This window comes from Malania oleifera, chromosome 7 (assembly GCF_029873635.1).
Source record: "Malania oleifera isolate guangnan ecotype guangnan chromosome 7, ASM2987363v1, whole genome shotgun sequence".
Lineage (NCBI taxonomy): Eukaryota > Viridiplantae > Streptophyta > Magnoliopsida > Santalales > Ximeniaceae > Malania > Malania oleifera.
Window position 1 is genome coordinate 25421135 of NC_080423.1, and position 15707 is coordinate 25436841.

The 15707-nt window shown below is 36.5% G+C and overlaps 1 protein-coding gene across 4 annotated transcripts in view; it reads right to left on the reverse strand.

Moving 5' to 3' along the window:
• Positions 1-13817, reverse strand: part of LOC131160438 (DNA repair protein RAD4) — a 40666-nt gene extending 26849 nt beyond the window's left edge. For 3 of the 4 annotated variants that reach the window (XR_009138044.1, XM_058116117.1, XM_058116119.1), the window contains exons 1-7: positions 13673-13817; positions 12956-13077; positions 12323-12622; positions 12129-12221; positions 2422-2514; positions 2207-2308; positions 600-649 (exon numbers count right to left, since the gene is read on the reverse strand). Coding sequence is in view for 3 of the 4 variants with exons in the window: in XM_058116117.1 (XP_057972100.1) it covers positions 600-649; positions 2207-2308; positions 2422-2514; positions 12129-12221; positions 12323-12622; positions 12956-13077; positions 13673-13715 (803 nt within the window). In the remaining variant the exon portion in view is untranslated. The remainder of the gene's footprint in view (positions 1-599; positions 650-2206; positions 2309-2421; positions 2515-12128; positions 12222-12322; positions 12623-12955; positions 13078-13672) is intronic. The other variant, XM_058116118.1, reaches the window with a different exon arrangement.
• Positions 13818-15707: the final 1890 nt, after the last annotated feature.

The following is a 15707-nucleotide window of genomic DNA, read 5'->3' on the forward strand; positions in this document are numbered from 1 at the left end:
GCCAGTGATGTTCACCACCACTTCACTGGCAAGAAGCAAGAAAGGAAGAGGCCCAAGATGCACATCTGTGCATGATTTGAGGAAAGAAGTGGAGAATGTGCAGCAAGTTCTAGATGATAGCCTACCTTAAAATTACTTTGTAAAATTGTAAATTTGTCCTCACAACTTTCTGTTTTTATCTTTATTTTTTTATTTTTGACTTCTGATACTTTAAAAGACTTCTGATGTTAAAATTGACGGTACCAATGTATTTTTAGGGGGGATAGGATCCAAATTTTTCACAAAAGGCTGGATTGGCAATGTTGACATAGCTACATCAACAATTGTCATCATTTAATTCAGGAGCCTCCGAAGAAGTCATCAGTAAATATGACAGAAACCTCAGGTTAGGTTTCTAACATCCATGCTAAATTTCATTTGAGATGAAAAACAAAGCATGACTCATGCCTCAGGAACATTACCTAACACATCAAAATTTTCAAAACCCGTTCCGTTATTCTTAAATGCAAAAATAAATTTTATGTATTAAAAAAAGATAGCCAAAATATTATTTGCTCGAAAAATGGAAATCTTATTTTCAGCTTCATTAAACACCTTACCGTGTCGTCAGATTTAGAGCTCTGAATAAAGCCACAGACAACGCAGCAACCTGCAAGGAAAAAGATTGTCATTTTTCACAGATCAACAAGCAATAGATGTAAATCTATTTTATTCTATTCTTCTACCAACATAGGTGACTCCATTGGAATGAAACCTTGTTCTAATTTATCGCACTGGCATTATCAGTAATCAAAGATTTAGTTATGTGATGTGAAACTGTGAATTAGAGACTACTCACCAAAAAAAATTAAAATTTTCTTGGAAGCTCTAAGCAAACAATGTCAGATTATGCATCATTCCCAGTTAAACACACACTAACACAGTGAATCAGAGAAAGCCAAAAAATATATCCTAAAATATAAGCTAAATTTGCAGATAAATTAGAAACAACTACTTAAAGACCAAGGTTGATAACTGATGGCAGGAAACCAGAGGGCATATAATGAATAAAATAATAATAGTCGAGCACATCACATCTCCAGCAGTAATTTAGTATTCAGAAAACATATGGTAAAACATAACACAGAGACATCTTTCATTTGGAGCTTTCAGAAGGCAGTGATCAGTCCCTTGGAGACGTGGGGTTGCCTCTTTATAGGATGGTCTCTTAATTTTGAACAGATTCAAAAAACTGGAGATGTTTAACTGCATATATTGACATCCTCGTACTGCCTCTGAATCAATAACATACCAAGCCCTCGCTTCATACTCCTCTTATTCACTCAGAGATTTATTCACAAATTCAGAACATAATTCAAGATTGGTGCTTACGACTTAATTTTATCAGAAGATTCCTAAGTAGAGCTAATATCACCCAAAAAAATATAAATAAAAAATTATTCTAATATCTTTCAGCACATACTTCATTCATAAATCAAAGACCTGAACCAGGTTTGAAGTTCAATAACACATTAAATGAAGAATAATAATACCAAGAAGAAAAATAAAAAATAAAAAAGAAGAAGAAGAAAATAGCTTCCTCCCCTCACTTTCTCATTTTTCTAATCAAAAAATCAATTAATTGTGCTAATAAAAAAAAGTTTAATGCATTATAAATTTGCAACCAAACGCTAATAGATCAAACTGTTCATAGCATGTAAATTGCATGCTAATATATTAATATACTAAAATACTTTTCAAGAACATCAGTCAAAAAATAGCAGTTGATTGCGGCAATAAAGCCAAACCAGGAATCACATCCTAAAATTGAGCTATTAAAATACATACCTACATACATGGATAATACAGGCATGCAGCACTCAAAAACCCATGCACATGCATGCATGAGCATACACACACATTCAACACATGCACCCGTACATACATACACTAATTGTTCCTGGTTGAGAGCTACAAACCTCCAACATCATAACTCTGATATAGTCTAGCTAGAAAATGGAATATAAGAATATTGATGATGATAACAATACAACAACAGCAGCAAAATGTGTCAACAAATTAATTAGTCCTAAATAAAGTCAACTTCACAATTTGAACTCCGGAAATTGAAGTTCCCATCCAGCAGAATAAAATAAGGTCATAACAATCCAAGAAAATTCCAATACAGTCTTGACATAAACTCTACAGTCAAAGATGAACAATTTACCTCTTCTGAGGTCCCTTCACGGCTCTCAAGAGCATAAGCCAAAGCTGAAGGGATTGATCTCTCTGCATTGGTTAGGCTTCTAATACGGAAGTTACTATGAAACTGCAAGTTTTAAGTAAAGGCATCAAACAAGAGAGCAAGTAATATTTACGAAAGTGATACCTAAGAGAGCTGATCCCTGCTGGAGAAAAAAAAAATTGAGAAATATCTTATACCCAACAGACAAGAGGAGCCAAAGCCTTCACGGTAAGTTTAGAGACCTCCGAAATATTCAACAAGTGTGCTGGTATAAGGGAAAGCAAGGAAGCCTGCCATAATAATTGAATGTACTCAAAATTAACAAACTCCGGTTGTTTCCCATTATTTTGGTCACTAATAAGAAAGTTAAAACATACCAATTTAAATCTATTTAAAAAAATAAAAGTATAGAAATGAACTATTTTCAAATATGAAACCAGTATCTTTTCAGTCCTATAAGTTAATGGAGTCCACAAGGATTTCTCCTTAACTTTGGCATCTAGTGGCAGCCTTAAATACTTCAAAATATGTTTCCCCACCTTACAACCCAAAATTTCTGCAAAGAATCAACCATCAAATCCATCAGTAATCAGAATAAAATTACTATTAACACCTTGAGACCTGAAATTGCTTCAAGACAATAAAAAAAAATTGATAAACATTGCTAAGGGCACCCGCGCAGGGAGAGAGGGGCAAGAGGAGGGGGAGGTTTACACAAGTACAAAAACAAAGATCACAAGCAGAAAGAATCAACAAAGTCAATGGCAGCTTGGGTATTAAGACAATGCTGCCCATTAAACAAACAATATAAAGTTCTAATCTAATTATCTTTAACTATGTTGACTGACAAATCAATGCCCACAAAAACCCTTCTATTGTTTTCACGCCACTAGCCAAAAAATGTCAGGATCAGCCAAACAAGACTTTTTTCTGAACCTATCGTTCATGTATTCCTTCCAAGCCACAACTCCCACTTAATAGAGCCTGCTTCCGAGCAGCTGAGTCCCAGATATGCTGCAGCACAAGCCCACAAATTTTTTGTCCAAATTGGAGCAGATCAGCAAATTAAATGCTGGTTCAGCTTGCTCTTTGCAGAAAAAACAGCAATTAACCACAGTAATATCCCTTTTCTGAAAGTTTTCCCACACTGCTTCCCAAAGTAAACAACTTTGAGGGACATTATAGTCCTCCAAATAGCTTTCCAAGGAGAATCACTAACAGAAGCTGTATTGTGTCAGTTTTTTATGATCTGGATTTAACTTCATAGATCTCACTTCTGGAATGTTTCCATTAAACTTCCCCCCCCCCCCCCCCCCCCGATAATTTGTCTTCCATATAAAAGATCAAAAAAGCTTGAAAAGCTCTCTGATTCCCAATCTTATGTCCTCCTCACAAAAGTCACATTCCATACAATCCTTCTGGTGGTGATGAAGTAGTAATAACTTGAGCCAACACGGCTTCTTTTTCCCTGGTTAGGTTGACAAATTTGAAAACTTTCTCCTAAGAGGGGCCATGCCACACCAGTTCTGCCAGAACAAAATCATCACCACAACCCACCTTATAACAGATTTGATTGAGGAAGCAATAATACCTTTTCTAAAATTCCTCCACAACTCTAAGTTCCTTTGTGATCCATCATGCTCCAACCCATATTTGACCTCCAGCAACTTCCTCCAAATTTGCTCCTATGAAAAAAGCTATTTGCCCATTAGAGTCCCATTGAAATCAATTAGGTTTTTGATCCCCAGTTCCCCTTGACATAGGGTTGTTTCACCACTCCATATTCCACCAAATGGAATTATAATCACCTCAAATCCTTTCTAGGTGTTCTCGAACCGTTTTGTTAGAGTACAAGGAATAGGGAAACAGGACATGAAGTACACAGGAAGGTTGAAAAGAGTACTCTTGATGAGATTGTTTACAGTTCCATAACGTTGGCTAAAAATTCTTCCATCTCTCACCCAATGGGAACTTCCCTAGGTTAACCTTCAATCCTGAAACTGCTTCAAAGCATAACAATTTTTTAGATAAAGAAGAAATATTATAGGAAGAAAGCAGCAATTACAAGAACCAGAGGACAAGCACTCCTATAAAAAACACATGAAAAGAAGAAAAAATAAAAAGCAATACCCTCTAATCACACTGTACATCAACCAGCCACAACCAAGTAAACAAGCTATGAATTGAGCACAATAAATAAGTCAAAAAGAAATGGGACAAAAATAAAAAAGAGCCCTTCTCCACACTAAGTAGGAGCCAGCATCCTTCCTGATGTAGGACAAGTAATGGAACTCAGAAATGGAGAGAGAATTGAGAGAATTAGAAGAGAAGAAGAAGAATAAGAAGCAGGACAGAACCAGAACAGAATAAGCAGAGAGAGAAAGAGAGGACAGAAAGGGGAAGGACAGAACAGGACAGAAAAGACATGGGGAAGGAAGGAGAAGAATAAGGAAGAAGAAAACAAAGAGGCAGAAAGCGAACCAGTGGAAGAGAGAGACAGAGAAAGGGAAACTGCAGTAATTCAGATTTCAAAATGATAACTGTACAATAGTGTAGTCCAGCTCTTATACTGACTACCAACTAAAACACATATTTACATAAAAGCCCCAATAATTTTCCAAACTAAAATTAAAACCCTAGCTACAATATAAACATCTAAAGTTCTTCTTCGGCGATTCTCCATCAAACTCCCCTTGTTTGAGAAAACTCAACCTCAAGTTCTGAAATGGCATGACAGCTTTAACTCCATGAGTGGTAACAAAGTCGAGCATGCAGCCAATCAAGAGGAGACATGATCTGCATTTCATCATCAATCACCATTGGAGAGTATCCAAAAGATCCTCCAATTGCAAGTACCATACAAGGTTCCAATGTCCTCTAATAGACTAACAAGCCCTCCAAACAAGAAATCAATTTAGTATCTAAAACTGTTGGCAGCTCAAGCAAATATGCATTCAGATTCCAGTCCATATTCTAAGATGATGGACCATGTTTGAAAATGTGGAGGGAGAAGATGAAAGGGATGGAGGCAAAAGTTTACTAAATTTAGGAGAAATAATCTCAAGTGGATTTTCAACAATAATTTCCATGCTTAAAGAATTTCAAACAAACTCAACAGCAATCGATTGTTCCTCACTTTTTGGGCTAAAAACGGAAAATTGAGGTTGAAGAGCAAGGTCATTGATAAACATATCTATCCTAGTAGTTAACTCATCTTGCTGTTCATTGCAAGTCCCTACAACCAAGTTTTGTGACAAGTCAAGGTCCATCTCTGGCCTAGAGGCTCCAACAGTGCTTGGGGTCGCTAGAGACAAGTCTACGACCTCATTTTGAGAAGATTCACGACTTATATCCACAAACGAGTAAAAAAATTGTGTGCTAGTAATATGTAAATCATTTATCTAGTCATGATACTCAATTACACAACAATTTGCAAGGGCACTTCTGATATTTAATTTATCTTGAACATATTGGGAGGATTTAGGAATACGTTGTGACCATGGAGAAATTAATCTAGAGTGATGAAATTCTTTAAAATATTCAGTGGTGTTATGGGTTGGTAGCTACAGAAATACCTTCTGATTTCATCCCTCAACACTTTCTTGAACAAAATTACCATTCTAGGTTCCTTACTAAGAGCATGCTAATAAATAAGGTCTCTAAATTTAAGGTAATAACTAATAACCGGTGACACTAGAAGAAAGTTGTCTGAGACTACACAATTGGTCTAGTAATTGTTGAGAATTGCCAACTAGATAGGAACCACATATACGGAACTGATTCTTTTTTCTTTTTCTTTTTTTTCCAACCAGAGTAAATATGGACTGATGCAAATTCAGACAAGTACCAAATAGATAAGCAACATTAAATCAATTTCTATGGATTCCAAATAGTGTAAGCTCATACAATGTAACCACAAGGTTCTTGTGCCGACTTTGTAGCATTTGAGGTATTCTTCAAATATTTCACTTCTATTTTCTCACAAATGCTCCAAGAAAACTCCACTTGCAAACTTGGAAAAGGGTTCTGGCACACTGAATTTATCCTCCAATAATATGTATTAAATAAATGAAGATGAGTTTTTTCAAACCAACATCAAAATCTCATGGAGGAAAACCAATTTGTCGCAGTAAACCTCAAAACACAAGGCTGGGCCTCACTCTGAATGCTGACAAGCCTTCAAAACTCTGAAAAAATTTTGTAGGCAGTCCAATATCTCAAGCTAATTTCCCAATTTCTCAAGTTTCCACAAAATAAAAGTTCACAAAATGCAGCAAATGAAGTCTGAATCCAGTGTTGGTGCTGAAATTATCCTCCAAACTTGTATCACAGGCAAACACATGAATTTCTCCTAAACTTTGCTTCAAAATCTTAAGGAAACCCCAATTTTTTGCTGCTGGAGGCAATTTCTCACAAATCTGGAAGAAAGCTAACACTCTGGCAGTTTTCGCACTCGCTGGCCGCCTGTGCGTGAGGCGCACGCACTGCCAGTGAGGGTCCTCCAGTGATGGTGCTCCAGCTGGTGGCAGATCGGGAGGTGGGGATTTTGGTGTGGGTGACGGTATATCAAGGAAACCACAAGAAGTGTGAGAATTTTAAGACGGGTCGGCTGGAAAAGTTTCAGCTGGCACATGGGGGCTCTTCGGTGGTCAGACGGCGATGAAACTTCAGACGAGGGTGTTTCGAAGGGCTCTGTCTTCGATGGTTTGGGTGGTGTTGCATGATGATTGCTGGAAGTTAGGGTGTCGAACTAGTGGCATGAGCGTAATTTTCTGGAGAAGTTGCAGGCAGAACAGTGCTAGCTATTTCTGGACTTTGATTGGCTGCTTGGTGATCGAGGTTTGCTCTGATGCCAATTTGATGTAGGACAAGAAATGGAACGCAGAAACAAAGAGAGAATTGAAAGAATTAAGGGAGAGGTTTAGAAGAAGAAGTTAGGGTTTCGAAACAGTGGCACGAGCATAATTTTCTGGAGAAATTGCAGGCTGAACAGTGGTTGCTATTTCTGAACTTTGATTGGCTGCATGGTGATCGTGGTTTGCTTTGATGCCAATTTGATGTAGAACGAGTAATGGAACTCAGACATAGAGAGAATTGAGAGAATTAAAGGCGATAAAGTTACGTTTTGAACCAGTGGCACGAGCATAATATTCTGGAGAAATCGCAGGCTGAACAGTGCTTGCTATTTCTAAACTTTGGTTGGCTGCATGGTGATCATGGTTTACCCTGATGCCAATTTGATGAAGGACAAGCATGGAACTCAGAAGTTGAGAGAGAATTGAGAGAATCATAGGAGAGAATTGAAGAAGAAAATAACAACAACAAAAGAAGCAGCAGGACAGAATCAGAAGCAAAAAGGCAGAGAGAGAGGAAAGATTCCGAACAGAACAGAACAGAGATGGGGCAGGAAGGAGTTGAAGGAAGAAAAAAAAGAAGAGGCAGAAAGAAAACCTGCAGGAAAGAGACAAAGAAAGGGAAACTGCAGCTATTCAGATTTCAAAATGATCACTGTAAAATCACTTAAAATGCCCAGCACATATGCCCGCTACTAACTAAAAAACATATGTACATAAAGCCCCAATAAAACAAGAAATCACAAAATAACCTCAAAGCAGTTAAATACACAAAATAAACCTAAACTAACTAAACTTCTAAAATAACCAGAGTTTTCCCAAAATTAAAACCCTAGTTACAATATAAACATCTAAAGTTCTCCCTCAGCAGTTCTCCATCACTTCCTTCAAAGATTCTAGAACAACAGTCCAACCAAGTACACCACACAATAGCAAAGTAGCACAACTCCAAATAATTTTCCCTCATCCAAAGCCCTCAATCTCTAAGGAAGCGTTTGACTCGCGGCATTTTTTGACAGTCCCAAGAATGTTATGTCCATGGCAACCCATTCTCTCTTTAGTCTTGGGGCAGAATATGAGTGATGATAATCTCACATTCCTTGGAAATAGGCTACAAATGAACCAAGCCGCTCGTGAGCTACTCAGTGCTCGACTCAATAATGGCTCGCTCAAACTCGTTTATTAAATTAAACGAGTCAAGCTCAAGCTCAAATTTCAAGCTTGTCAACTAAACGAGTCTACCTTGAACTGGTTCATACTCAGATTTTTAAGCACACGAGCTGGCTCATTTATCAGCTCATTTAATGGCTCCTTAGTAACTCATGAACTAACTTGATATTAAGCTCGTAAACTAGCTCTCGATATTAAACTCGTAAAACTAGCTTCATATTAGGCTCGTGAAAAACTCCATATTAATCTCATTAAATATTTGATTTTAAATTTTTTACTTCAAAATATATTTTTCTCAAATTATATTTATTAATTATCAATTAATTTAATTAGCTTATTGGCTTGGTTCATTTATTAGTTTGAAAAAACGAGCTTTATTCAAGTAGAGTTTGAGCTCGACCTCGAGGTCGAGCTCAGCTTGTTTATTAATGTGAAATGAGCATTAGTCGAGCCGAACTCGAGTTCTATATATGCTAAAGAGCCGAGCTCAAACAGAAAACTTTAAGCTCGAGTTTATCTCAAGCCAGCTCACAATAGCTTGGCTCAGTTCGGCTCGACTCATTTGCAGCCCTACTTGGAAATGAAGGATTCCCACAAAACATGGGAATCCCATTCTCATGCTTTCCCAAGGGTAAGCTTCATGGGAATCCCATTCCCATGGAAAAAATCCTACTTTTGGGGCTAAATTGCCCCTACAATTTTGACCAGTTGGATATCAATGCCCCCATCAGATAGTACTATTACACATTATTGCTATGTTTACAACATTAAATTATTTTTGTTCATGGAAAAAATAGAAAGGAATAAAAAAAATGATAGTAATACTATTATGCTATAATAATATAACATAATGGTTAAAATTTGACACCACGTTGCCCTTTATTAATTAAGTTAATTGGATTAGTATGTGTTGAATTCTTTTTTTATGATGCTTAAATTTTTTAGGACATGGATTTATCTTGGTACATATTCTTCATAGGTATTCATATTAAACCTACAATTATTCTTCATCTATTGTTCATATACAAGTTAAGGGTATAATAATTGTCCTTTCAAATGACAGGCATTGGGAATCTAACAATGCGAACCAAAAAAATTATTCCCACGAGACAAGCATCCCATTCAATGAGATTCTTGGGAATGTCATTTCGTAGGAATACTTTTCACTCAACAAACCAAACACCACCTCAAAAAATAAACTCTCATAAGAAGAAAGGCACACCCAATGCCTCCCAAAACACAAAAAGCCAACTCCAAATGCCCCAAGGAAAAAAGACAATGTAAAAATAAATAAGCAATTGTTTTGCTACCTTGGAAACAAAGAACACAAGCATACAAAGACAAATCTTTAGAAGATCACCAAAACTAAAGCAACTCATTAGTATTAATCCTATTCGGAATAGGAAAAAAAAATCAAAAGCCTTATTTTGGATAGCATTTTATCTTTCCATGTTGTAAAGGAAAATGATTACACTGATATGTCAATCAAGGAATGCTCATGAAGAAGCTATCTACGTTTTCCTATGCAAGCTGTTTTGGAACTAACTCCACTCCTTTGATGCAAGTACAAGCCACTATTACAGCCTCCCCCAAACACCCAAGGTGCTGCCCATGTCTAAGTGAGTCTAACAGAGGCCAATTCCCTCAAGAAGAACTCCCCAGTCTGCTGCTCCCCTCACCCACACACAGCAGAAAAAATAAAATAACCTCTTTGCCCTTCAGTAGATAGTTCACAATGAAATCTCCCACCCAATTTTCCACCAACTCAAAACTTTTCTCTCCACATCACGATAACTCCCCTTGTCATGCCCTTCTGCCAGTAGATCTCTGCCCTTTCATACTACCAAAATGCCCTTTAGCTTGTGAACATCGACTTTATCCCATTATCTTTTCTTAAGACAAAATATATTGCTACCACATTTTTTTCAGAAATCCCTGACAACAGTGCCTTCTTGTTATTTTCATTTAACCATCTAACATTCCAAAAATTTAGTTTTCGCAGCTTCATTGACACACCATGAGATTCCTGCTTCCACTCCTATAATACATGACATGGAATTCCAGCCTCTTTAACTCTCTGCTTACCCCATGTCCCTGTTCCCTTTCATTCCCACTAAATTTTTTTCTTCATGCTTTTTCTCTATTTCTTCAAAAGTCTGTAAGCTTGCTGTTCAAACACATCAAACAAAACTATGACTAACTTGCTGCCTTCACCTTTTTCAACACCCAAACAGGCACTTGTTCTTGGGTATCTTCACCTCCAAGCCAGAATCTAGGTCCAATCCAGTGACACAGCTTCGACAGGGTTGCTCCCATCCCACAACACTCCACCATTAAACTAAGAACAGTTCCAGGCCCATCTTCACCCAGAATGACAGCCAGCTCTTCAGGATCGATTTCACTCTATCGTTCTGCAGTCCCTTCATTCCTACCCATCATCCTGTGGGGCTCGAGGATTGTGATTCTCAGTTGCTGCACCCATCTCTGTCCTCTAAGATTCCAAATCATTTGATCCTCACCCCCCCCCCCCCAAAACAGTTTGAGGGCTCTCCATTATCAAACGGGATCTCTAGTTGGAACTCAAGAGCTTGGATCTTTGGGCTTTCCTCAATTAAGCTTTATACAACTAAAAACCAAGCCTGAAGTCTCGCTAGGTGGGGTCAGTTACAAGAATCCTCTTCCGTCAATTTACATGATTGTGGTAATTTTCTACGACATTTTGAGGGCTGTTAAATCCTTATTCACTATCTCATTTCAAGTTATTTTAGGTCTACCCCTACCCCTTTTACTGCAATGAACGATAATTAGCTCACTCCTCCTCACACGAGCACCACAAATAAGCCTTATGTTGGGCTTAAAAAACTTGGCCTGCTACCTTGGTGAACAGAAATTCCCAAATGGACTGGGCGTCACACTTGATGTGGAGGCCCAGTCTTCTTCTTCTTCCAACCCTTTGACCAGAGCCCAACAGCCTGCATGATTGGGGGCTTCCCCTCAGATTTCAGTCCAATGTTCTTTTGAAGTTTGAAAGTAGTGGCTTCTAGCCATGTTCCACCATCAGCCATATCACCAGCTACCCTCACATAAAACATAAAAGCACATATGCACACAGCTCACTGATCCAGATAACTATCCTTCCTTTCCTTGTTTGTCTCACTTTTAGACTTACACCATAAACATCAAAGTGTCCTTTCAGCACACCCCCACAATGAGGGGATTGGCTTGGGAAGGTGAAGAGTACTCCTGCAAGATCCCCAATCTGATCCAAACCCCCATGCTCCAGACGTCTTCTTCAAAACCTTAGCGCTAAGCCTTTTCCACTCTTCAAGTCCTTCAACACTAGTTTGCCTTTGATCTTTCAAGCAACACAAACCCTTGCCTTCAAAATCTGCAGGGAAGATAATTGATCTTTTTCCTCTGCCATTCACCTCCACAAGCACCAACATGCTTGCAGTGTCATAATGTTTAGTCAACTGGAAGGGTGATCAATCATTTTTCCTCAACTCTATGAACCACGAATGCCCAACCCTACTGCAAGTAAAAATTTGTTTTAAGCCTTTAGCACCCATTTGAACTCCTCAATGCCCAATTAAATTGAAATTCTTTTGTTGCATCTTGTGTGACTTTGATCATATTTTCTTTCGTTCTTCTAATAGAAAATAAATCTACAATCCAAAACTGTAAAACATGATTCTCCAGAAGTATTGAAAAAATGAAAATTTTGAATTATAACTTATAGTAGATATTTATATTTTAAAAAAAATTAATACCATAACTTCCTGTTTTATCAACAAAAGACATCTAAATGCTGAATCTTATTATAATTGGCTATATCCCCATGCACAGCACAGGCTATTGCTAGCATAAAGAGGAACAACTACCTGAATAAGAGGATCATCACAGGATCTGTCAATTAACCTTCCCCGTGCTAGTAAACATAGCAAATGAACTTTATGCACAAGCTCCGCCAGTTCCTGTGGGAAAAGTCAGTACCCTTTGGAGCCTTTTCAAGAAAAGAGAACAATTGTAATCAAACATTACTTTGTCCAGCATTAGCTAAAAATGTGTTGCTCACCTTATCTTCAGCAGAAGCTCTACGAATGGGCTTCCGTCTAGTGGAATCAGGTGATGCATCAAATTCAATAGTCACCTCCTTTATCCGATCATTTGAATAATTTTCCGTTGAATCCAAAATAGGAATTGAGCCATCTTCCCAATCAAGCTCATCAATTTCTTCTCCCTTCTCAGAAGAGGTTTTCGGAAAACTTTCCCCCTCAGATTTCTTCTCATACGAAGCACATCCCATTTCATTTCTACTACAACCTTCAGTATTACCTACATCCAGTTTTTCACCAACTCTTGATCCACTCTCAGACTGAGAGAAAAGAAAAGGACACAGAATAAGAGAAATTAAAGAATGAATTATTCAATCTTCCCATCACCATTGAAAACATCTCTCTAAACTTTGCAACAACACATTGATTAAACTCCAGAGAACAGTGATTCAATTCATTATGCAAGCTTTTGAATAAAATATGTAAACTTCATTATCACAATAAAGAATCACTGTAATTAGGCAGAAGTCCCACTGCTGCATATTGCATAATACCAAACCATTTTGTCCATAGTACATTAGTACAAGAATAATAACTAAAGAACTAAATAGTACATTAGTACAAAAATCATAACTAAAGTTCACAGGACTAACTATGCCAACAGAATCACATTGACGAAGATAGCCATCTTGTTTTTTGGTCTTTGCTGCACCACGTGAATTAGCTCGTCTTAGAAGTTTTCCAACCGCCTCCCGAGATTCGTCAGTAAGAGTGCCTGAAATCAAGTATTAGTTTAACATATAATTGCTGGCATTTTATGTCTTATATTACACACTACACTCAAAACAACAGAGAGACATTGTAATAATGCAAATTGCACTCATGTAGTTACTTGGAAAGACTGCTACTTCCTTAAGCACATAAAGCTTCCACACCCGCATATTATCTTTACTAATAATAATAAATGAAAGCAGAAACAGTTTTCGATATGCCCTCTTCCTCATAGTATTCTGAACAAGGCCTTCTTCTTGTACAGATTCATAGTTAAAATACACTTTTAAATAATAATGAATAGATTATTAATTGACAATTTAAAGATAAATGCTTGCAGTCTTTATTTCCGCAAACTGGCTTTAGGGTTTACGACAGGCGAACAAACGTGCAGTCTACTCAAACAGAAAAGAGAAACATTTTCGCGGAAAGAGTGAGAGAAAAAGAAACAAAAATGCTAAGAAATTGCCTATTTTCTCGGCATTTTTCTCTCATTTTCTATCACATCTTCCCAGAAATCCACCTCTTGGAAAGAATAATTCAGAAGAAAAAATGGAGCAAAACAACGAGAAAATTTCTGTACATGTAAGACAACACACCAGGCAATTCATTCCGTCCCTTGGACAGACTTCGAGTCCTCATTCTACAAACCGCCGGGAGCGCGCGCGCGAGAGGAGAAATCTGTTTTTTCGACTTTCCGCAGTCGCCGCGATGAGGCGTCTGGCATAAAAGGGGTAAATTTTTTTCGGTATAAAAATATTTGGAAAAATATATATATGTAATACTCGACGCTACCCCCACTTCTGATCCCATTATTTTGTAACTATTATTAATTTTTTTTGTTTATAAAAATAACTAAATAAATTAAATAATATATTGATATATATTTTAAAAAATTAAATTATATATCATTTAAAATAGGATGTTGTTAATCTCAAATTTGTGATTATTTTCTCATTTTTAAATTATTTAGTATCCACGTCAAAACAATTAGTAAAAATAAATATTATTAGGAATATGGCAATTAAAAAAATTTAGATTTTCGTTGAGTTCATTACATGTTGCAAATTAATAAAATTCTCTTCAAAATTATATGACAGCTCAATGAAATGAATATTGATTTAATTTAATATATTTGTATAAATGAATAGATTTTAAATTTAATTTTAAAATTCACATAAACATGAAACTAAATTTGTTTGTAAAAACGTAAACGGCTTATAGACTTATAAAAAGTTGGTTTATTAAAGGCTCATTAACTTTTAGAAAGTCTACATTAATAAACTCTACTTGCATGCATGGGAACGCAAACGGCTTACTAACTTATAAAAAGTCAGTTTATTAAGACCTAATTTGCCTCCTACTACCCTCAGGTGGCTTTTTAAATGGACCTTTTAAAAAGGAACCGATGAAAATGAACTTTTTTATATTGTTAAAAACGTTTGATCCCCTTGTGAAAAAATGAGTTATTAGAAAGAAAAAAGTGGCTATAAATGTTTGGTAAAAAAGTTGTACGGTACCTACAAGTATTTTATATCACTAAAATGAAAAGGCATTTTATATGAAAATAGGTCCACTAAAATGGAGGAGTGCATAAAGAGTGTTGTGTTGTCGTAAAATAGTCTTAAAATTAAAAGAAAAGTTTTATAAGACAACTGCAACTCTATTATCTATTGTGATTTTATTAAGAATGTTAGGCAACTAAGAAACATCATGTACAAAAGGTAAAAGTTGTTGAAATATGAATATTAAAATGGATAGAATAAATCAAAAGATAAAATAAGAAATGAGCATATACACACTAACTTAGGCATAACACTGGTCAAAAACAAGATATGAGAAGGGCGACTTATTGGAGTTTCAATTTTCATACTTCTGAAGGTTATGGGAGTTTGTTTTTAAAACACTAACTATGGTCCAACGTTGAAGGAGTCACCACCATGTTTCGTTGCGGTTACCCATGATCTTCCTTGATTTGTGGCAACAAAACAATACGAAGCCGTTTTTTGAGTTTGATGGGGCTCAACTATTATATACTGTTTTTACCCTAGGCTCACTCACTTGATTCCTTAAGACATACACCATCATAATTGAGTGATGTTAGAGCTTGGAAGCACCAAATCACATAAAGAAAAAAAAATTGCAAGTTTTCGTCAATGGGTGGAGGTAACTCATGATCCTCGACTCTTGCATTTTTTTTTATACCATTCTTGCAATGATGATTGGATCGGTTTCTAATTTACATTTGGAATCAAAACCATAATATATACCTCTGCCTTGGCGATTTTCAAAAGAATTTTTTCCTCTGAAAATCTCTATTTTTAGGCTATGAAGATCTAAAATTTAGATCTATTTTCACGATTGTTTTTTATGTACACTGAGATTAGAAATCACAAGTAAGTTAGATTTCTTAGAATTTGTTAGCCTTGGTGTATTCCCAAGAGAGGGTGAATTGGGTATTTAAACTTTCTTCCTAGGTATGTTCAAATCAGCAGCAATAATACTAAACCTAGAGTCTGTCTATATACTCATAAACTCAAATGCGCAGATAAATAAAATGTGCAAAAATTAAATCATGCGCAGCATTCACAGAATAACATATATGTGCAGGAATGTAAATTGTGGAAATATAAA